At 57.0% G+C, this 21,240-nt stretch overlaps 2 protein-coding genes across 8 annotated transcripts; both read right to left on the bottom strand.

Moving 5' to 3' along the window:
* Positions 1–337: 337 nt before the first annotated feature.
* PER1 (period circadian regulator 1) lies at positions 338–15,370 on the bottom strand. 7 transcript variants are annotated; one of them, XM_074320950.1, is made up of 24 exons: positions 11,425–11,561; positions 9,471–9,890; positions 9,253–9,351; positions 9,005–9,159; positions 8,790–8,911; positions 8,496–8,697; positions 8,290–8,341; positions 8,006–8,148; positions 7,542–7,620; positions 7,358–7,464; positions 7,035–7,188; positions 6,840–6,948; positions 6,619–6,750; positions 6,283–6,388; positions 6,008–6,179; positions 5,793–5,920; positions 5,398–5,574; positions 4,534–4,776; positions 4,281–4,406; positions 3,029–3,633; positions 2,392–2,578; positions 2,040–2,229; positions 1,572–1,722; positions 338–1,160 (listed from the first exon to the last, which is right to left on the bottom strand). In XM_074320950.1, the coding sequence occupies exons 2-24, from the start codon at positions 9,743–9,745 to the stop codon at positions 891–893; spliced, it is 3,984 nt and encodes a 1,327-aa protein (XP_074177051.1). In that variant the 5' UTR covers positions 9,746–9,890; positions 11,425–11,561; the 3' UTR covers positions 338–890. The 7 variants fall into 7 exon arrangements, with proteins under 7 accessions (XP_074177051.1, XP_019600696.2, XP_019600697.2 ...); XM_019745137.2 differs by lacking the exons at positions 4,281–4,406; positions 11,425–11,561 and adding an exon at positions 15,249–15,370 and having other exon boundaries at positions 4,543–4,776; XM_019745138.2 differs by lacking the exon at positions 4,281–4,406.
* Positions 15,371–17,085: 1,715 nt separating this feature from the next.
* On the bottom strand, positions 17,086–20,882 carry VAMP2 (vesicle associated membrane protein 2). Its single transcript, XM_074320854.1, has 5 exons — positions 20,756–20,882; positions 20,133–20,253; positions 19,494–19,652; positions 19,347–19,398; positions 17,086–18,755 (listed from the first exon to the last, which is right to left on the bottom strand). Coding segments are annotated over exons 1-5 (351 nt in total). The 5' UTR covers positions 20,758–20,882; the 3' UTR covers positions 17,086–18,738.
* Positions 20,883–21,240: the final 358 nt, after the last annotated feature.

Genomic DNA, 21,240 nt, shown 5'->3' with positions numbered 1-21,240 from the left:
CAAACGCCCTCAACTGCTTCAGGACACTAACAGGTTAAGTGGGTTTCTCCCTCCCTTGGGCACTGTGACCCATGCTGGAGCTTGCCCAAGCCCTTAGCCACAAATTGCTTTTTATCACTTTCCCAGGACAAATACCGCTGAGATAATGTTAGAGGTGAGAGCAGTTTGAGTTAGGTGGAGATTTAGCAGGTTCAGCAAGGCCCTTCAGCTGGAAAGTGTGTGGGGAGAAGAGGGATGGGAATTGCTCACTCACTACAACCTTCCTGGAAGACAGCACACACCTCCCCACAAAAACCTCCCCTCACCCAACCCCCAAACTTCATTCCACAAAGTCCTGTTTTGTTTTGGTTTTTTTTGTATTAAAAAATATTAACAGACACAGTATCAAAAACACAAATTTCATCGGTAGAGGATACAGCTGAGAACACCTGGGTCCCACCTGAAGGGCAGCACCAGGGACTCCATGGTCCACCAACCTCCTCCACCCTGGAGCAGCTAAGGGTTTGGACCACTGGCTCCTACTTGGGCCTCAGGCCCTCCTCCCCCAATAAATAAGTGCAGCCTACAACCCTCGGGGACCAGGACTTGGGTTCAGCTGGGACTTGAAGAGACAACTTCAGCAGCCTGTCAGCAACCTTGTCCAGGGGAAAGGACTCCTGACCAAGGGTACTAGGTGTGGCTTCTCTAGGCTGGGCTGAAGAGTTTCACTCTGTTTCCTCATAGGCGAGAGGCAGCCCCCGGATCCTCGGTCGTGATGGGGGTCCGGCCCCCTACAGCGGGAGAAGCTGGGGCAGTTTGCTATTGGTTGGTCCAGCCACATTTGAGTTCTGAGAGTTGCAATGTAGGAGAAGGAAGCTTCTCATGAATTCCTGGAGGCCCCAAAATGTAGTCTAGCTGGTACCATTGTCAGTGGCAGGTAAGGCTGGACTAGATGAACTCCCACCTTGTTCCTCCTCCTCCATGGCCAGGTCCTGAGAGGTTGAGACTCTGGTCCCAGCTTGGGTCCGGGCCTCATCTCCGCCTTCACCCTCACCATCACCGCTACCACCTTCACCTCCACCCTCCTCCATGGGCTCCAGCCCCAATCCATCCAGTTCTGAGAAGAGTGAGTCATCAGGGTGGCCAGCGTCCTGGGTGCTACTACCGCAGTCCACACAGGCCTTGGAGGGACAAAGGGGATGAGTGAGTCAGGCAAGGATCTCTCACTGCTGACCTGCTAGCCCAGCTGCCGTTGTCCCCCAGCCCAAGAGTACCTCCCCAAATGTATTCTGAAGAAACACTAGTCCACACAGATGCACATGGGGCCAACAAGATTGGAAAATGCACTGTACCCTGTATCCAGACCCCACTATGGGATAGTCACAATGTACATTAGCATAGATTCAGCCCAGAAAAGGTCTACAAAAACTCATGGGGTTTAATATTATATAACCCAGCAGCAAACTTAGTGGAATTAGTATCATTCAGAATTAATAATCCAAGTAAAATAAAGGGATCAGCCCTTAGCCTATATCCTTTTGACCTGAGCTCAACTCTTTCTTCTCCCTCCTGGCCCAGACTTCTCCTCTCACCATCACATCAAGGGCCCGAGGCAGCTGGCCCTTCCGGACCCAGGAGTGCACAGCACCCAGTTCCCTCCGCTGGTCCTCTGAAAACCGAGGCTGCTGCTTCTGCATGGCCCGGAGCCGTTCCCGGTCCTGCTTCAGCACCGAGGCCATGTCCCTGCCCAGAGAAGGGGTTCAGAAGGCAGAGGTCAGGAGTAGGGGCCAGGGCCCATGAGGCTGGCATACTTCTTCTATAACAACTCCCCACCCACTGCTTCATGCTCCTTCCCTGAACTGGTGATCTGGGAGTTCAGGGCTTCTAAGACCAGGAAAGCTTCCCTCAGCCTGGGAGAACTAATGCGGGGACTCCAACAAGCAGAGAATAGGATGAGAAGCTGAGAGCCAGCCCCGGGAAAGAAAAACCCGTTAGCTGGGCTAGCCTGCACTCCCACCCTGACTCTGAAAGGGAGGCAGAGGAGGCCTCAAACTCCTCACCTGGAGGGCACCTGGTAGGTCATCATGACACGCTGGTCAGCATTGGCCATGAGCAGCCAGATGGGATCCTGGAGTACGTACTTAATGACCTGGTCCCCAGGCTCAGCCCTGGCCTGGGCAGCCCCAGCCTCAGCCTCAGAAGAGTCAATGCTGCCAAAGTACTTGCTTGTGTGGCTGCTCTGACTGCTGCCTGTGAAGCAGGGGGCAACCAATGGAGTCAGGTCAGCTGGTGCCACCACCCATGGGGCCTCCCTGAATGACACATGTCCAGCCCATTGGCCTTAGGAGGCAGAGCCTGGCCTCCCAACTCCCCACTGTCCTACCCTGGGAGGTACTGGTAGGACATACTTACGTGTGATGCTAGCTGAGGTGCTGCCCCCCTCATGGGAGCCTGAACCAGACCCAGAGCCCAAGCCAGAGCCCAAGGAGCCTGAGGCAGCAGAGCCGGTGCCAGAGCGAGAGTCTTCTTGCAGCAGCAACTCCAAGAGGTCACTGGAGCCCGAAAGTGCATCTTGATTGGAGGACTCAGTTACCTCTACCTGGAGGGGGATGGGAGAGGGACAGGAAGGGATTAACGGATCAACACCTGGGTTTCCCTTCAATTGCTCCCACTGGTTGGAGGGCCTACACAACCCAAGCGGTCTCTGATCCCACTCAATGACACTAGGGCCAGAATGAGAGCAGAGAGCTGGCAAAGAATAAGGACATAATGCTAACCATTTCCAAGTGGTAGATACACTCTCAGAAGTTATTGGGATGTCCCCACCACCTGTCAGACAGACAGGACTGTCTCAACTTCACAGATGAGGCAGCTGATTTCTGCTTCATTCAGAAATTCAGCTGAGGTCTCCCCACCCCATGACACCATCTTCTGGAGATGGAGGTGCCAGGCAGGCAGAGGGCAGGAAGAAGTGGGAGGGGGAGAAGGGGCAAGGGAATAGGGGCTACATGGGGGCTGTAAGAGATTGCAGGGGGCAGTCAGTGCTCACCAGTCTGGCCTCTGGCTCAGCGGCTTCCTCACTGGGAGGCAGGGGCCCAGCACTGCTCCCAGGGCCCCCTGCAACACCCCCCTCAACACGGGGGGACTCCTCAAGCTGTAGAAGATTTAGCTGGAGTGGGGAGCTGCATCTTGAGTTGAACAGCGGAGAGTCCGGGCGGTGGGGAGGGCTCGGGGGCAGTGGGGGCAGGGACGGAGAAGGTGAGTGGGAACCAGGGGTAGGAGGCCCCTCAGCGGAGGTCTGAGGTATCCCATAGGGATAGCTGGATGGGGTAGGGAATAGATAGTTAGGGAGCACCAAGGCTACCACTGGGGTCACCAGAGGGGCAGGGAAAGCTGCAGGGGGCACAGATGTGGGGACAGGGGGAGGAGGCTGGGGGCCACCTCGGGGGGAGAACACTGGGAGGGAGTAGGGCTGGACCACAGCTGGAAAAGTAGTAGCTGATGGTGGGGGCCAAGGGGCAGAGGGTGGCACAGGTGAGGGGTGAGAGACATAGCAGGGGGCTTCGGTCCGGGGGATCTGGTGGTGACGTGAGCGCTTGGCTTTGGATCGGCAATGGTGTCGGCGGCCAGGGGGTGTGGGGCCATGGTGGCAGCCTGTGGGGAGGAGACCAGGATTAGCAAAGGCCTCAGCCTGGGGGGTTAGTTTCCCTGCTACCCCAACCAAGGAGAGGGCAGGCGAAGGCCCTAGACAGAGTTTGGCTTCTCAGCCCACACAGATTACAGGGGACTCTGGGGAGATGAAACCTTCAAGGAAGAATCACAGGAGGCAGGAAAAGGGGGATTTATTGAGAAAGGAGCTGGAGAAAGGAATGGTTACATGAGGGCTCGAGCTGGGGGTGTGCAGACAAGAGAGGAATGCTAGCGGATGGGAGGAAGCAGGGTGGGTCCATGGGCGAGTGGGTGGGCGGCTTCAGTCCATCTGCGAAACTCCAGCAGGCACTGCCAGCCTTGGTGCTGCTTCTGCCAGTAGAGGCCATGCTTTGCCTAGCTCATGATGGAGTGAAGAGGTGGGCAACAAAGCCCAGTCCTGAGCCCTGCTTCTGCTTGCAGGGGTCCTCCTTGAAGCAACTGCCAAGCTGTCATCTGTTCTTGAAGCCTGACCCGCCCCCCCCAGAGTTGTCCCAGCCCTCTTTGCCTGTATTTGGCCCCAAGTCTACTATATAGATTTCTTAATCAACAACTGAGTCCTGAGCGGGCATACTGCCTGCCCCTGCCCCCAGGCTGGGCCTGAAGTAGCTTACCTGGAGCAGAGCACCTCCGCCTGCCTGTCTCAGTGCCAAACCCCCAGGCTGCCCTCCTCTGGCTGCAGCCTGGAACCCCGGCCTGGTGGGGAGAGGCTAGCGAGGGGCCTGTCCATAGGCAGGGCCCTGTTGGTGGAGGGAGCACCAGCCTGGGTCCCTGGAGCAGAAATATCTCCCTCAAGAACCCCCTTCCCACAACAATCTGGTCCTAGACCAGGCAGAGGGCAGGCTCAAGGAGATAACAGGTGGCTACCTCGCTCACCAGGGGCTGAGGGGGCTGTGGAGGAGCCATCGAGTCCACGCAGCCTGCCGAGGTCACGGAAGCGGCTGAGGAAGGCTTGCTCCTCCTTCTGTGTGTGCAGGGACAGCACAGCCTTGGTCAGGCCCACAGGGCGGTAGGCATCTGGGGCTGGGTCAGGGGCTACTGAGGGGCTAGGGGCTGGGCTGGCGGCTGGGCCTGGAGCCAGGCCAGGCAGGTCCTCCATCATGATGATGTCTGAGGAAGGCGACATAAGGGAAAGGTCATTGGAATCATCGCAGGGGTTAACACATCCACACCACACCCTCCCTATCCAACAGCTTAGCCAACCCCTGGCCTCTTCCCCACAGCCAAACCCGGGCCCGTGTGTGTCTCTTGGCCTCGTCCCAGATGAGGACTGGCCCTGGGCTCTCTTCTCTACGCAAAGCTGTCCCAGGATACAGAGGCTACTCAGTCCCCTCCAGTGGCACTGCCCTAGGAAGACACCTCCATGACTTTCATTGGAAGGGAAGCCCACCCCCTTCCCTTCCCTCCCTCCTTTTACAGGTCAAGGCCCTTCAGGGGTTTTCAATAATCCTTGCCTTCAGACCCTCTGTGGTCAGCACCTCAGAGTTGAACCCCCCCCACCCCCACCCCAAACTTTGCGTGTGAACTGACAGAGCACAGGAAGCAGAAAGGGGGAAAGACAAAGCAGCAACGGCTGGTGGGGGTGGAGGCAAGCAGCAGCAGCCCCAAGCTAAGATGAAGGACTCCTGCTCTCCATTAGAGACAGAGGGGGAGGGAAAAGGCCGGCGGGAGGGAGCTCTGGCTGGGGACCAAGGGGAGCCTGGGCACTGTCCCCTCACTCCACGCCCATACCCGACTCCGGGGGCTTCTTGTCTCCCACATGGACGATGGTGGAGCTGAAGCTACACTGACTGGTGACGGACACCACACTCTCCGCCTTATTGGCCAGGGCGAGCGGGCTCAGGGTGCCTCCCACCACCGGCTCCTTCCGAGGTGTGGCCCCCTCCCCAGACAGCACTGCCGATGGATCTGTGCAGAGAGATGGCGCCAGTTACCACCACCGCCCCCACCAGGTGGTCAGGAGTGGGAATCCCAGGGAGGAGGGAGAGGCATAGACAGTAGGGAGGAGGAGACTGGAGATCTGGAGGCTGGGAGGGGGACAGGGCAGAACAAGGTGGGGGACCCAAAGGCAGAAGGGTAGAGACACAGGGCCAGCAGGCCAGGGGCAGTGGGAGCAGGGTCTTTACCTTTCTTGGCCCCCATAGGGACTGGACCTGTCTTCTGCTTGTCATCATCGGAGGAGGAGGAGGCGGTGCACGAGGAGGAGGCACATTTACGCTTAGCCGTGCTAGGGATGTTGCAGCTCTCTAGGTACCTGGCGATGCACCAGAGGACATGAGGGCAGGGCCTGAGGTGGGGTGGGGCCAGCGCCCAAGCGGGAGAAGGGGCCAGACTGGCCTACCTGAGGATGCTGTCTAGGCAGTTGATCTGCTGGTAGGAACAACTGGAGGCTTCTTTCCTCTCAGCCTCCTCAGGAGCCAAAGCCAGTGGGGCCTGCACTGGAGCAGGGGCTGCCTCCAGCTCTGGGTCTGGGGACTGGCAGGGAAGGGTCTTGGTCTTGAATGTGCCTGTAGCTGGGCCAAGGAGAGAAAGAAAAAAGGAAAGTTCCTCTGGGTTGGGGTGAAGGTCAAGGGACCCCCAGGTCTCACTCCTTTACCCACACCCTCACCAACTCACCAGGGAGGCGGGGCCGGGGCAGAGGCCGAGCCCGGGACTCAATAAAAAGCTGCTGCCCCTGGTGCTTCACCAGATGCACATCCTTACAGATCTGCTGGAAGGTCACCTGTAGGACAGAGCAGGGCAGCATTCGGGGAGGGTCCTAGCCAGGGTCAGGGGCTCAGGGCACAGTGCAACAAGAGGTACCAGTGGGGAGGCATGCAGGCCATCATGGGAGCATGACAAGAAGGAAAAAGAGTGGGGACGAGGCAGAGCTCCTCTGGGATTTGCAATGCCAATTCCAAGAAGGACGGGGGATAGGAGACTAGCGAGGTGAAGTGGGAGAAGCACACTCACCGGGGCAGGAGGCCCAGGCCCCTCGGCATCACCCCCATTACTATCACTGGAGGAGCTCGGGCTGAGGAGAGGGCCTGGGGAAGTCACAGGGCCGACTCCACAGAGCCCCGTGGGGCTGGAGCTGTGCACAGGCTGAGGCGGAGAGAGGAACAGGTTAGGTGTCTACAGCCCTGTACTCCACTCCTTCCTCATGTCCCAAGCCCCCTCCCCTCAACTCTCACCTGTAACAGCAGCCGGTGGATCTGCTCAGACAATTCCTGGATATCAGGGTCCAGGGACAGAGATGGACTGGGGACCGGGGCAGTGAATACATCCTCATTCAGTGGTGCCCTGTGGGGTGGGGAAGGGTAAGTCGAGCCCTGCCCGCTCATATTGTCCCACTTCCCAATGCCAGCTCTGGGGCATGGCCCACTTACGTGCGTACTTTGTGGCGGCCCAACACAAAGGCCACCTTGCGGCTCCAGGGGTGCACGAAGCCGGCCCAGCTGGTGTCCATGGTGACATACTCCCCATTACGGGCACAGAAACGGATAGGGGAGTGGTCAAAGGGCTGACCAGCCAGCTGCAGGACTGAAGGGAGTGGGAAATGAAATGAGCGTCAGCAGGAGGGAAAGCTGAGTAAGGCAGAGAGCCGCCCCACTGGAGATCCAGGAAACCAAGGCACCAAGACATATAACCACAAGGGCAGCCATTAAGAAGCACTGGAGACAGCAGAAAGAACAGGGTAAGAGGAACTCACTCTTCTTGTGGATGGCAAGCATCAGGGGTCTGTCCTCGGGATGCAGGAACAGCAGTACTGGGGCCCCCAGGAGGTCCTGAGGGAGGTAGCCCAGCAGTGGCGCAGCCCTGAAATGGGAGGAGGCATCAGTCTTGCCCTGGCCTCAGCCCTGGCCACTCACTTTTCCTCCAGGTCCTGACCTCACCTTTCATCCACGTCCTGGAACAGGCAGCTGGGCGTGTGTCGTGTGGTGAAGATCCTCTTGTCGGGGGGGATCCGGGGAGCTAAGCACAGAAAGTGTGGCCACTGGGTTTTATCTGGAATGGTCCAGCTCCTCAGCCCTCCACCCCACCTGGGGTCCAGGCCGGTTAGCAATCCTCCCCATAGCTCTGCCCTGGGTCTTCTGGCCTACAAAGATGGTCTGGACCATTCTTGTGCTCCATACTAATACTGAAACTGAGAAAAAGGCCCTCTTTGCCCTTTCTTAGCTCAGTGCTCTTAACCAATTCTACGTCTAAAGCAGGTCTCAAACCTTCATCTTTATAATACCTTCTCTGTTTCAAAATTCTGGAGGGCTGGTCATGCCACCCAGACTCGTGTTCTGCCTCACCCCCAGTCTAGAGGCACCCTTCCTCCTAGCCCCACCAGGCCAGGCCCTGGCTTGCCTACCTTCGTAACCCGAGTGGATGCGCTCTGCGATGAGCAGGCAGCACGGCTGTGCAGGGGCCCCATCTGACACCCGGATCTTGGTCACATATGGGGTCAGGCGGAATGGCTGGTACCGAGGCCCTGGATCCCTGTCAGGACCTCCTCTAGCAAGGGAGAGAGAAAAAGGGATGTTAGGAACTACCAATGAATGGTCACCCAACCTCTACCTCAAGGTCATAATTCACACAGTAAAAAAAGGGGCTATGTGGAAGGTGAGAGGGATCTGTTCCCACTTCCCCACCTACCTGATACGGCAGAAGACAGACTTCTCTTGGGTGAAGTCCTTGAAGCCTGAACCTGGAACAGACCAGGAGGGAAGTGAGCACAGCCCCCTCATCCCCTCCCTGGGTGGAGAAGAATCCAGCAAGGAAAATGGTAGGTCCCTCGGCCCCTCACAGCAGGAGCTTCCTGGGACTGCTCATCCCTCCCCCCAAGCACTTGGGGACCTCACCTGCTGAGGTCCCAGTGCCCCAGGTGGGCAGGCGAGATGGGGCTGTGGAACCATAGAAGACGCCCACATCCTGGGGAGCCAGGAGCTCGGAGAAGCGGGCACCCCGGAACACATCCCGCTTGCAGCGTAGCAGGATACCTGCCTGCTCCGAAATATAGATGATTCGGCCTGTCAGGAAGGAGACAGCCACGGAGAAGGTATCCTGGCAGGAGAGTGAAGACAAGAGTAGATTCAGGAGCCACGCGAGTGGGGAATGAGGGTGTGTTGGGATGGAGAGACCGGGCTGTGGCTGACCTGGTTGCGAAGTGTGTACTCAGATGTGATCTGCTCCAGCTCCTCCAGAGTGTAGGTGGACATGTCCATGGCACAAGATTCACCCTCCTCCAGGCTCCACTGCTGGTAATATTCCTGGTTGGCTGCAGAGTGAGGGTAGTGGGACATTCTGAGGGGACTGCTCCACCATAGTACCCCAGGACCTAACCACTGCCCTCCTAGGAAGCACCACTCACCCTGAACCTGCTTGACACAGGCCAGAGCGTACTGTAGCGTGGCCAGAGTCCCAGAGCGGCCTTTGCCCCGGCGCTCCGGCGGCAGCCGAAGCTTGAGCTCCCGAAGTGCTGTCATGAGTTCCTTCTGGGTCCTTGCCCGGGCTGACTGTTCACTGCTGCAGGGCCCACAGGGAGAGAATGGATACAGGCATTAGACCTAGAGCATGATCCAGGCCCCTAGCCTCTCCTCCAGCCCTCACCCTACGAACCTGCAGCCACTGGTAGATGGGTTGTCCTGCTCGGAGCTGGCACTGAGGAGGCTGTAGGCAATGGAACTGCTGGGTGGGGAAGGGCTCTGAGAGTTTGTGCTAGAGAAGAAGCAACAGGTTCAAGATGAGGGGAAAGTGGCCAGCAGCATGGGCCTGTCTCCAAGCTCAGCCTGCTCACAAGTCTACTCCCAGACTGTATAACACACATCTATACACACCTCTTGCTGCTCTCTGTGGTCTCCAGCAGGGCCGAATCCTTGCCATTACCAGAGGAGGAGCTATGTGAGCTCCGCTGAGATGCACCTCTAGACTCGGGCCCATTGGACTCATTGCCACTTGAGCCATTGCTGTTGGCATCCATATCATCAGCCAAGCTGGAGCCAGGGCAAGGCCGGTGCTGTGGAGGCCCAGGGGATGGGGCCCCTCCAGGACAAAAGGGTTCGCCTGCCCTGGAGTCCCCTCCCCCATCAGCCCCTTCTAGGGGGCCACTCATGTCTGGGCCATGGGGAGAACAGGCTGAGAACAGGGATGGCGAAGAGGCCACAACGGATGCACAAAGGGGCCGGGAGGCCTGGCTAGGGGACTGAAGTGGGAGACCCAAGCCTCTGGGAGTAGTGAAGTTCGATCACAGCCAGTACCTGCAGAGCGAGACCAGGAGGAAGAGCTTAGAGAAAGCTGAGCTGTTAACTTCAGTACCTGCTGGCTTCACTGACACCCTCCCCCGCATGCCCCCACTCTCCTGGAACCAGGCTTCTAACAGGCAGCCTAGGAAAGTTCTATTTCCTGTCCCCGTGGGGAGGGGGTAGGTGGAAAAGGGGTCTCTCTTTGGCCTTCCCTTACATCCCCTGCCAACGTGGCCTGGGTAAGTAGAGTCTGAGCAGTTGACTAAAATTATGGCTATGGGCCAAAGCCCGGACATTTCCCATTCCCAAATTCCCACCGGGTCCCCACACTGCCTGGCACTCCAAGGCCTCTGGGCAGGGGGGGTGAGTCTGTCGCCTCCTATATTTAGGCCTCCCGGCTAATTTTATCCGGGGGCGGCGCCACCCCCGATGCACATGCGCCGGGACAGGCACGGCCCCACCACGCGCTTCCGCCGCCGTCGCGGTCGCCAGGGAAACCGACGTCAGCGGCTGAGCTCAGCAGTTGCTGGAGGGACCACGCGAGGGCGGGAGGGGCGACCCCTCCCCCATTTCCCGGCGGAAGTGGGGGATCGACCTACTCCCACACTGGCGGGTGTGGCCAGGGGTCGCCCACCGCTAATACATTCCCCGTCCCCAGAGAACCCGGTGGCCCCGGTGGCCGTAAGAAGAGGGACGGCCCATCGGGGTTCCACGGACTGGCCTTGCTCCCCAGGGCAAAACACAAAACCGCCACCGCCCTCAGAGCAAAAGCCCAGCTACCTGGCGCTCGCCTGGATCCCAGTCATTCTGGTCAAGACCATACACAGCCTTTCCTTCTCCAGCCCCTACACCCTCTCCCTACTCTCAGAACTGAAGCCGGCACCTGCCATTGTCAGGAACCCAGGAATCCTCTCTTCTCAGTCCTTTACTTTTCCAGACAACCCCACCCCACCCCCATCCGAAGCAGATACACTCAGCTGAGCCAGAGATACACAATAGCCTGCGCATAGTTAGTTCATCCCCTACTCCGTGTCCAACCACACCCCCAACCCCCGAGCATTTTTCTGAGCACCAGGAGAAAAGGAAAGGCTGTGGCCAACAGCAGGAACTAGCGCCGGGAACGGGATGTTCCAGCCCGAACCGGGCTGACATCACGACCGGCGCCGGGCCAGGGATTGGAGGGGGAGCGCCGGGAGCGCGGAGAGCCTGGTGGGGTCCCGGTACCGGAACAAAAGCGGGGACCCCCGAGTGACAAGAAAGGCGGCAGGGGGCATGACTGCTGAAGGTCGGGTGTGCGACCAGGAGAGCTGGGAACAGAAGGCAAAGTGGGAGGTAAGGTAAGCGGGTCAGGAATGCAGACACCGGGCGCAGGGTTGCAAGGAACACCTGGGCCCCCGGGGGGCAGAGAGGGAATGGACAGCCGCAAGGAAGAATAATTATTGGTGTGCCGTCTGAGCGCCCGGGCCGAAAGCGGCACCTAAGGTTAGAAGTGGGGGCTGTCCGGCTCGGGGCCTGTGACCGGTCTCCGGGTGGCCACAGAGACGCCTACCTGTCAGCTCGAGCGCCCTCCGGCCGCCTGCCCGTCGCTGTTGCAGCCTGCAAAGGAGTGGAAGCTCCGCAGGGACAGGAGGCGAGTTGCATAATGCCAGGCACTGCCCCTCATTGGCCTCCCGCCGGCGGAGCCACAGGCCCCGCCCCCGATTGGCTGGGGATCTCGTCCTGGCGCCTGATTGGCTACTGGCCCCCACTGAGGTCAGGGCTGTGTCACACACACGGGTGCACGTGGATCTGGGTGCTGGCACTGAGCTGAAAGGCCCCAGACACCACCGCCCAGCCAATGGGCGCAGGACGCCTTGTACAGTAAATACTGAAAGGGAGGGGAGGGGAAAAAAGGGGAGGTAAGCTGCCCTTCTTCCGGGAAAATGCCCGGGCCACAGTAGGTGCCTAAGAGATGTCTACTTCCTGAACTGACCAACCTTGCAGAACAGGACACCTGGGCCTTACTAGGGGTGGGGTAAAAAAATGCAGACCCTGAAAGATTAACCAAGCTGGATAATAATGGCTGGTCCTTGGGAGGAGAAGGACAGATAGAAAACTGGCCTGGCCTTTACTGGATTCTCTGCCTCAAACTTGTCATCATAATAAAGCCCTTTTACCCGGCCCCTTCCTCTGACACTTCAAATCCTGTGAACAGCTAGAAGGAGGGCAATTGAGGACCTATGTGTGATGGAGTTGGGGGGAGGAGACAAACAATAGAAGGGACAGTAATGAGCCAGCGGGGGCTGTGAAGGGAAACAAGCAGGTGCTTCTGTGTTCAATCAGAGAAAAGGTCTTCGGGCAGGGGGGTGGGTGGGTGGGTGGTGGTGACTAGTGCTCCTCTCCAAAGGACGCAGCCACCCAGTTAGGGCTGCCCCTAAAGTTGGGTGAGGGGGCTAAGGCCCCAGGGCTACAGGAGAACAAAGGGGGTGGCTGAGAGAAACGACCAACTGGGACCCTAGACAGAGAAAGGTGGGATGGCAAGGCCTTCAGATACCCACCACTAGGAAAAGAGAAAGCCAAGCACATCATCTGTCTCCTTCACTATTCCCCCGCCCCCAGGACAGAACTTGACACATGGTAGGTGATTAATAAAAACGGTGATTTTCGTCCTTAACAAGGATAGATAGGGGAGAGAAAGGAGCTTCAGCAATGGAGAAGGGGCCGGAAATTATAGCCTTTTTTAAAAAAGGGGGAGCAGAACATTGAGTCCTAAAAAAAGAACAGGGGCCTGATTTGGGGGACAAAATGCTAGGCTAGGCCCAAGGGAGCTGCAGTTACACAGACTTCTCTATCCAGGACTGTGATGAGTAGTTCCTCTCACGGCACCCTGGAGATGTGGGTGGCAAGTGAAGAGGCCCCCAAGCTCATGCTGACATAATCTGCTGTGGGTGCACTCCCTTCATTGTCACGTGGCCTATGCTTTCCTTAACAATGGTGTTTCCCGTTGGAGGGCCAGGGAGAAGGCTCTATGGAAAAGCTGGGGGTGGGTGGGGTTGTAAAATAACCTAGAAAAACCAAAGCAAGAAAACATAGGAAACAAAGGATTCAGGAGCCCGGATTTTCAGTCTCCTCGCCCTGAAAATATACCCCCAACGCACATACTGTGGTCCCGTCCCTTGTCTCATTTTCAGACACTTCTTCTCTGGAAACATCATTTTTGTTCCTCCCCTGCTCTCTTCAGGGATTTAGGTGTGATCTCCCCGGACACAGAGAGTCCTTGCTCTCCCACCTCCACCTCCTTATTTATTTCTTGCATAGACAAAAGGGCCCAGCGCTCCAGCAGCCCTCACCTGCTCCCAGGGCTCTGGTTGTCCTGCCTCACGGTCCCCACAGTAACCAGGCCCTGCTGCCGTCAATGGAGGAGAGGGGGCGGGAGACAGCGGTGACGTCAAAGCGCAGGAAGGGGGCGGGGCGAAGACGCCGGGGAATGTGGGGCAGGGAGGTTGGAGAGGCGGCGGTTTGGGAGGCGGCCAGCCCAAGAGGGCGGCAGCCAGCGCACTTAGGAACATCATGTTCTCTTGGCTGGTGGCCCAGGACATGCACCCAGGCTGGGCGCCACCCCCAACCCAACGACAGCCGTCCTGTCCCTACGCCAGGGATTCCTGGAGAGAGGATTAGAAGGGGTCCCCCTCCCCCGCCCGATGCCTGATTCTCTTCTCCAGACTCGCATCCGCCCTCCCCTCGGCTTGTTTCTACAGTTCCTGGCAATGGCTTTTCCCATCTCCCAAATTGTACACATTTGCTGGCCCGATCCCAAAGAGACAGGGCGGGGAAGTTGGAGGCCCAGGTTCTGTAAGAGAACACGCACCTTTGCTCCTTTAGAGAGGCCCCCTTCAGAGCCTGAATCTCGTTACTATGGCAGCAGAGAGAGGGAGGAGGAGTAGGGAGAATGGTCTAGGATGAGGAAATCATATTGGGACAGAGCAAATGGCCCAGCCTGGGGCCTGGATCCTGGGGAGAGGGATAAAAGGGTGGAATGAGGGTTTGGGGATGGTGCGGAAGACCAGACCAGGAAGAAGGAAATGGGGAGGGAGTCACCAAAACTTGGCAGAAAAACCGGAGAATGTGAGAATAGTTCCCAACCAACCACAGCATTCACAAATCTCTTGCCCTATCACTGTTGTTTTGTCATCCTACAGGCATTTTTTAGCTAAATAATTTTTAAAACATGACCCAGGCATTGTGCTAAGCAATTTATATACATTATCTTATTTAACCACCAGAACAACCCTGTGAGATGGGTATTATTATCCCCATTCTACAAGGACTAAGGCTCATAAATTACTAAACTTCACTAAATTGTCTTATAATATGTTCTCAGGTTCTTAAACAAATAGAACCCAGGGTTCAAATCTGAGCTCTTATGATGGGTTGTCATTTTGGCTTTTTAGCTTTCTGGAACCTGTGAGGTGTTACCCAGCACCGGGGAACCTGTACCTCTCAAATATCTAGCTGATTCTGAGTTTGGTACCTGGAACACTCCATCTAATCCCTCCTTTCCTTTGCGATATTCAGTGTGTACTCCCCACACACTTCGAATCATCATAGCCCCCGTTTTCACATGCTTTCGAAATCTTTGAGATCATTCTAGCAGCTACCGGCCCTAGGAACTCCACTTCTTCACTCTCCCACCCTACACCAGTCCCTTTACCACCTGCCTGGTTGTTTGAGCACCCTGTTGGTTCCTCCTCACCTCCAGGGGCTCAGGAAGACATGTGCACAGCCAATCTGCACAACCCCATCCTCCCTCTAAGGATCCAACACTTTTACTCCCAAGGATGGCTCCGAGGCCCAACCCCTCCGCTTTACACGTGAGACTTCCAGAGCCGTGATGTAATTGGCTCAGAGTCACACTAATCACTACATCAAACCTTTGGAATCCTCCCACCTGTCCTACCAGTGCGTCCCTCCAGCCTCAGAACCCGTGCCTCTTTCAAGTGCTTAAGGCACATACCCAAAAAACAGCAACGCACTGGAACGTCTTTCACCCGCTCTCCGGGTCTCCATCCCAGTACCTTCTTGGTAGCTGGGGTCTCAGATCCCTCAGGTCGCCGAGGTCTTCCAAGCCCTTCCCCCCAGGCAGTCAGGAGTCCAGGTACCCCAGGGCGGTGAGGGATCTGATGTCAGTGGCTTCCGCCCCAGTCCCTCTAGAGCTGAGTTCTCGGTCCTTATACCCTTCAACTATTAGGGCTCCCACCGAGGCGATCACGCAGTCGCAGGATTCCCCCGCCCCAACACACACACACTCCATTAACACCCTTACAGACAGAACACACCACACCGGAAAAACTCACACGGACCCCTGCTCCCCTCCCTCCAGCCCGGAGTACTCACCGCTCGGCTAGCACGCAGAGTAGTCTCTTCTCAACTACGACCACAGAGAGTTGGACCCGCTCCTCCAGGAGCCTGCCCACCGACTGGGATGCCACGCCCCTCAAGCTTATTGGCCTAAGGGCGCCGATCCATGCCCCGCGCCGCGTGCGGCCGCCGGGCCGCAGCAGAGCCACCATTGGCGCCACCCGCCGCCGCCATCATCTCATTGGTCAAGATTGCCAACCGGCAGTGACAGACACACGTGCGGGAGGGGCTGTCCGGGCGCGTTGTTGAAAGCCTGACAGGAAGCCACGCCCCCATCCACTTCCAAGTTCAGATTGGCTGTGGCAACATACCGAATGGCCTAGATCGGTGACTCAAATGCCAACCCAGCCCTCCGAACTTTCTCATAGGCTGAGGTCTCAGAGCTGTAGAGGACACGTGCCGGCGGTCTCACGCGGCAACTTGTTTACCTAGAAGCTGGGGATTTTCCTTGACGACACTCCTACCCAAGGCTGCGGACTCTGCGCAGGCGCAGCGAATGTGACCTACAAGCATGCGCAGATGTGAGCGGCGGTGGCTTTGGTAGGGGTTTATGCTGAGACCCGGGTGAGCACTACGGGAGTGACGAGAGCGCCTCCAGCCCTGGAAATTCTGTCCTGGGTTCCTGAGGCTCCCCCAGGTAAGAAGGTGCATTAGGGTGAAGTGGTCTTCGGATCTCAGTGCCGCGTGAGGGTGACGATGAAGATAATAGCAGGCTCCTATGAGTTTTTGTGGGCCAGGCCAGGCTCTTTTCACAGACCTGGAGGCCGGCTCCCTTACTACCCACTGCCTCACAAATGAGTGTGATCCAGAAAGGTTACATAATCCGTCTGGATTAACACACTAGTCAGTAATGGGGCCAACCCAGGTTCTAAGGCCTAGGAGAACCCTAAACCTGGAAAGTATTCAGTAGATGAAATGAGAAAGCGCTCTGAGCACTGACTGGAATATATTATAGTAAACCTTCAATAAATGGTGGACATTATAACTGTGTACCTAATTATAAGAATCATCTGTGCTAAGTCAGACTCTCCAAGGAAGGGGCCTGAAAATCTAATTTTAAATGCATTTTTGGTAGTTTTTAGGAGCCCACAAGTTTGGGAAACTGTCTAGGTTGCTTATACTCTTGAATCTTAATGCTGCAGCCCAGAGAATTGTGTCCTCCAGAGCTCTCCTAGCACACCCCACTCATTGTTGAAGCACCTGGGGACAGGAATGCTTGGGTGCCACATCAGGGGCATGATATGTATCATGGACTGGAGTTACCAGCAGGACAACAGAGGGCAGGGGTAACAGGCCATCTATAGCCAGCTCCATGCCACACTCAGCTGGGTCTCCCTAGGCCAATTTGTTCAGTAAGTATTTATTAACCCCTTCTGGACACAGCTGGCACTGTGTCAGGCACAACGGGGAAGAGATGTTTCACAAAAGTTGGCCGTTTACTTCAGGCAAAAGAGTAAATGACCACAGGAGCGACTGCACAGGGTAAGGGAGTTAAATCAAGGGGTAAAAGGGATCCAACAAACAGCAAGAACATGCTTCCAGGCAAACGAGAAGGGAGGGAAAGCTGGGAAGCCTACACCTCAGGGCTCACCAGGGTGAGACATAGGTATCATTTACATTCCCATTAACTACTCTTGGTGGACCCCCCCACGTGGCCACTTTGGGAATCACACTTCATCCATCCTGCCCAAGGTCAGGCCCTCTCCAGCAAAAGCTCAGTCCCTTCCCAATGTATCTTCTCAACCTTTCTGTTAAATCTGCAGACCCAATACTCTTCCCACTGGTTAAGAAAAGATCTTAGAACAGACACCACTTACTCATTACACATTTATTGTACATTTTCACAATCTGGATGCGCCACAGAATTGGGGGCATGGGGTGAGGGAAGGGGGGCAGGGGACACTGGGATAATATGGGGGGGTCTAGAGCACAACACCCCCACCCCCAGCATCTCTCCCTACCCTTTCACACCACAGCTTAGATCTCCCTGCTCCCCCTCCACAGACACCTTGAGTGTGGGGGAAAGAGTTTGGGGGGGGTCCCCTCTAGTGACAGTTTAAGGGACTGCACCCTTAAACCCCTAAAATTGTGCCATTTAAAAAGACATTAGACCCTTCCTCTATCACTTCACCTAAGGAGGACACAGCTCTCTCTCTGGGCTGGACCACCATGGAGAGGGGCAAGAACCCCCATCTTTCAGCAAGTCCCGCACACACATTGGCAGTGACTAGTACCCACGCTCTGAATTCAGCGAGGGCAGTCAGAGGAGCTGGGCAGTGAAGGAGGCAACACCCCCCAAACTGAGGAGGGTTTTCAGTCCAACCCCCAGCAGGGGTGGGGCCAGAGGAGACTTCAGGCAGGAATTGGGGAGATTCTCTGCCCTGCTCCACTCCTCTCCAAGGCAGTGATGACCCCTCACACACTGGCAGCCACCTCCCAAAAGATATCAGATTGTGGCCAACCCCCAACTCTCCTGGTGGGAGGAGGAGGGGCAGATCAGTCAGATGGGAGGGAGACCCCATGGGAATGTCAGTTGAGTGCCCCACATGAAAACTGGGGATCAGGAATGTGGGGAGAAACTCTAAGTGGCAGAATTATTGGTCCATCATAACACACTGAACTCCAAGACACTTATACACCAGCTGGAGGGAGGGAGAGGAGGGGACAAGAGGCTTGGAAAATGGGGGCAGGGGAGGCAAACTAGACTAGCGGGGCTAGGAGGGGATGATTCTGGGGGCCAGAGCAGCCTGGTTCCCCAAAAGCCCAGGCTCCCCACCACCTACAAGTAATGTCATGCAAATGAAAGTGTGACCAATGGGGACTAACTCCTCAGTAAAAAAAACAAAACAAAACAAAAAACAGACGGGTTGAAAAAACAAAGAGTGATGGAACAAAAAAGAAGGAAACCAAAAGGGATGTCAGTGTGCAAATGAATGCTAATTAACATGCTGGAAACTCCCAGACCTTGGGATTCATAGGACCAAGTGGGGCCAGTCTCAGAGCCTCCCAAATGATGCACAGACGATGCACCTAGGGAGGCCTGGACAATTGCTTTTTGTCTTTTTTGTAGGGGGGTGAGGGTATGGGGAAGGCCAGGGTGGGAGGAAGGGTCAGCTAAGTCCAAGGAAAGAAGGGAGGAAGAGGGACTATTGCATAGCAGATGCAAATGAAGGGACTTGGGGCTGGTAAGGAAAAGAGGGAACGGGAAGGAGGGAAAGAGGAAGAAGGACGGGAACCTCAGGAAGGGGTGTTAAGGACAACCGGAAAAATCTTCTAGTAATAAAACTACAAACAGACCAAATATATATAATATTATATATGTATAAATAACAGCTGGCTATTTACAGGGGGGCACACACACAGACACACACGGATGGGGGGCTGGAAGATATGGCTGAGAGGTGGAGGAGCAGCTGGGAATGGGGGGGAGAGGCCCTTCTCTGGGCAGGGCAGGCTCCTCGGGGGTTTAAGAGCTGAAGTAAACTGTAGAGAGGGAAAGAAGGATGAAGGGGGAGAGGGGAGAAAGAGAGAGAAAGCAGTGTGTCAGGCCTGGCCCTGCTCCCATCCTCCCCACTCCCCAGCTGACTGACATCCCTTCCCCTCTGGGCCTCGGGTTCTCCCCTGTAAAGCAAGGGGGTTGGACAGGAGGTTCCAAGGTCTTTTCAACCCCATGGTATGGCCTTAGGGCCACAGACCCCAAATCCTCTGGGCCTCTGAGACCATAAGCTCTTAAATAATTCGGTGGTTGGCTTCCTAGCCATATATCAAGCCTATGGGCCTTTCCTGTTCTCCCACTCCCCAATTTCAGGGTTCTCAGGCCCAAAGAGTCCTCAAGGGAGTAGTGGGGATCCACTAGCTCTTGTTTCCAAACATCTAAACAGAATTGCCCGGGACCAGGCAAAACGCAGGCTAAACAAAATCAAGGTTTGGAGCTCTAGATGAATCAGAACTGCCATTGGCAGCTATATATGCTTTTTGATGAATAGTAAAAACTAGGTTAATGACCTTCAGAACCCAGAACTCATAGGGAAACCTCTCCAAAGAAAGGGCCCTAGCCATTCCTGCCCTACTCACCGATGATGATGATGAGGATGATGGCGCAAATCACTCCCAAGATGATCATCATCTGTGGGTAAGAGGAGAGGGTCAGTGGACAGACCACAAACTCCCCATTCACCCACCAGTCCTTCTACCTGCCCTCCCATGTGCCTCCACCATTACCTTGAGGTTTTTCCACCAGTATTTGCGCTTGAGCTTGGCTGCACTTGTTTCAAACTGGGAGGCCCCCGCCTGGAGTGCATCTGCACGGTCGTCCAGCTCTGACAGTTTCTGGTCCCGCTCCAGGACCTTGTCCACGTTCACCCTCATGATGTCCACCACCTGGAGGAGGGGTCCACGAGGCAGGGGGTATGCCAAGGCCCGCCTCAATGAGGGCACTCCTCGACCACCATGCCCACATATGGAACATGCACCCCGATGTTGCCAGGCTTAAATGCCAAGGACACACACAGAACAAGCCTAGCACACCTGGGGACATGCAAGAAGTACACATCAGGGGCATGCTGATAGCCAGACATCTCAGATGTCATAGCAGCACCCTCTATTTATCCAGTTTCAAGTAGCCTGCCCGTCACCAGAGCACACCTGCCCAGGCTGAAACACCCTAGGACTAGCAAAGCTAACACTCCAAGGCCCTTACAAGTACATGCTTACAGGGATGGGGTATGGTATGTCTTTGTCCCAAAACTCATAAACGTGAACTACCATCACCCCCAGCCCAAGATGGACCCCCCAACACTGGTTTGCCAACCCTCAGTGTCCTTCCCACCGTCTTTGGTTCCCCTCACCCACTCCACTCACCTCATCCACCTGGGCCTGGGTCTGCTGCAGTCTTCTATTACTGGTGAGGTTTGGAGGGGGCCCAGGAGGGCCTCCCTCCCCAGCCGGGGCGGCAGGGGGGGCGGTGGCAGCGGTAGCCGACCTGAGGGGCAGGGACGGATTCAGACCCAGGGCCTGGAGCCTTCGGCCCCGCAGCCAGGACTCCGCCCATCCGCCTGTCCATCCAACCGTCCCTCCCTTCCTCCTTTTCGAGAGGGAAGCCAGCCGATGGGAGTCCTGGATTCCGTCTGGCCCCGCCGCCGAAGAGCTGCCATGACCTTGAGTGGGGCCCCTTCCCCCCTCCAGGCCTCAGTTTCCCCGCCTGTCAAATGAGGGCGACCTCACAGACTTGGTCCAGGGTCGACCCGAAATGACCGGCGGCAGCGATGACAGGGGCGGGGCGGGCGGACGCCGGGTCCACTTCCTCCCGCGGCCACCGCCCGCGCGGCCAGCCCGGGTGGCGGGGCTCTCCCGCTGCCCGCGCGCAGTCACGGGCGCTGGCCTGGCCTCGGGGAGCGAGGGACGCGGGCCGAACCCCGGGCCCCGGCCCCAGGGCGGCAGCTGGGCGCAGGCCAGCCCGAGGCGGGCAAGGGCGACCGACTCACATGGCGGGGGCAGCGGGTGCAGGACTTGGCAGCTGCAGGAATGGCGGCTCGCGCTGGCTCCGACTGGCGCTGGCTACCGGGGACGGGAAGATGGCGGCTGCACGTCACCCACATCCGGGCACTGCGGGCGGGGGCGGGGGCGGGGCGCAGTGGCGACTGGTACGAGCCGGGCCGTGGGGGCGGGGCGCGGCAGGCCGCGGGGCGTGCCCGCTGAGCCTCTGCACCTACCGCAGCCTGACTCCTGCGGCTCCCGTGCGCCCGCTGCTCTCCCACCCTGCTACACCAGAGCCCGCACAGCCGCCCCCACGCCTCTGCCACTTGCACCCCACGGCACGTCTCACCCCCAAACCACGTCCTCCCTCCTATAGTGAAACTTCAGTCAGTCTGCACTCTACACAGCTCAAGGTTTCACCCTTCACCCAACTCCCAACGCCTGGTAACCCGTCTTTAGCTCTTGGCGTGGGCTGGAGGTGGAAAATTAGAAA

Source organism: Rhinolophus sinicus, linkage group LG15, assembly GCF_036562045.2.
Source record: "Rhinolophus sinicus isolate RSC01 linkage group LG15, ASM3656204v1, whole genome shotgun sequence".
Taxonomy (NCBI): domain Eukaryota; kingdom Metazoa; phylum Chordata; class Mammalia; order Chiroptera; family Rhinolophidae; genus Rhinolophus; species Rhinolophus sinicus.
This window is presented reverse-complemented; position numbering and strand designations above follow the sequence as displayed.

Bases quoted from the DNA above. Each gene is read 5' to 3' on its own strand.
- VAMP2 (XM_074320854.1), bottom strand. The intron at 19,653-20,132 runs GTGAGTGGAGTG...CCCCTCCTCCAG, and splicing joins CCCAGGCCCAGGTGGATGAG to GTGGTGGACATCATGAGGGT. The intron at 19,399-19,493 runs GTAATGGTGGAG...TCTTACCCACAG, and splicing joins ACTGGTGGAAAAACCTCAAG to ATGATGATCATCTTGGGAGT.
- PER1 (XM_074320950.1), bottom strand. From the start codon at position 9,745: ATGAGTGGCCCCCTAGAAGGGGCTGATGGGGGAGGGGACTCCAGGGCA. The intron at 8,912-9,004 runs GTGAGTGGTGCT...CTCACTCTGCAG, and splicing joins CTGTGTCAAGCAGGTTCAGG to CCAACCAGGAATATTACCAG. The intron at 5,921-6,007 runs GTAGGCCAGTCT...GTGCATCGCCAG, and splicing joins TGCCTAGACAGCATCCTCAG to GTACCTAGAGAGCTGCAACA.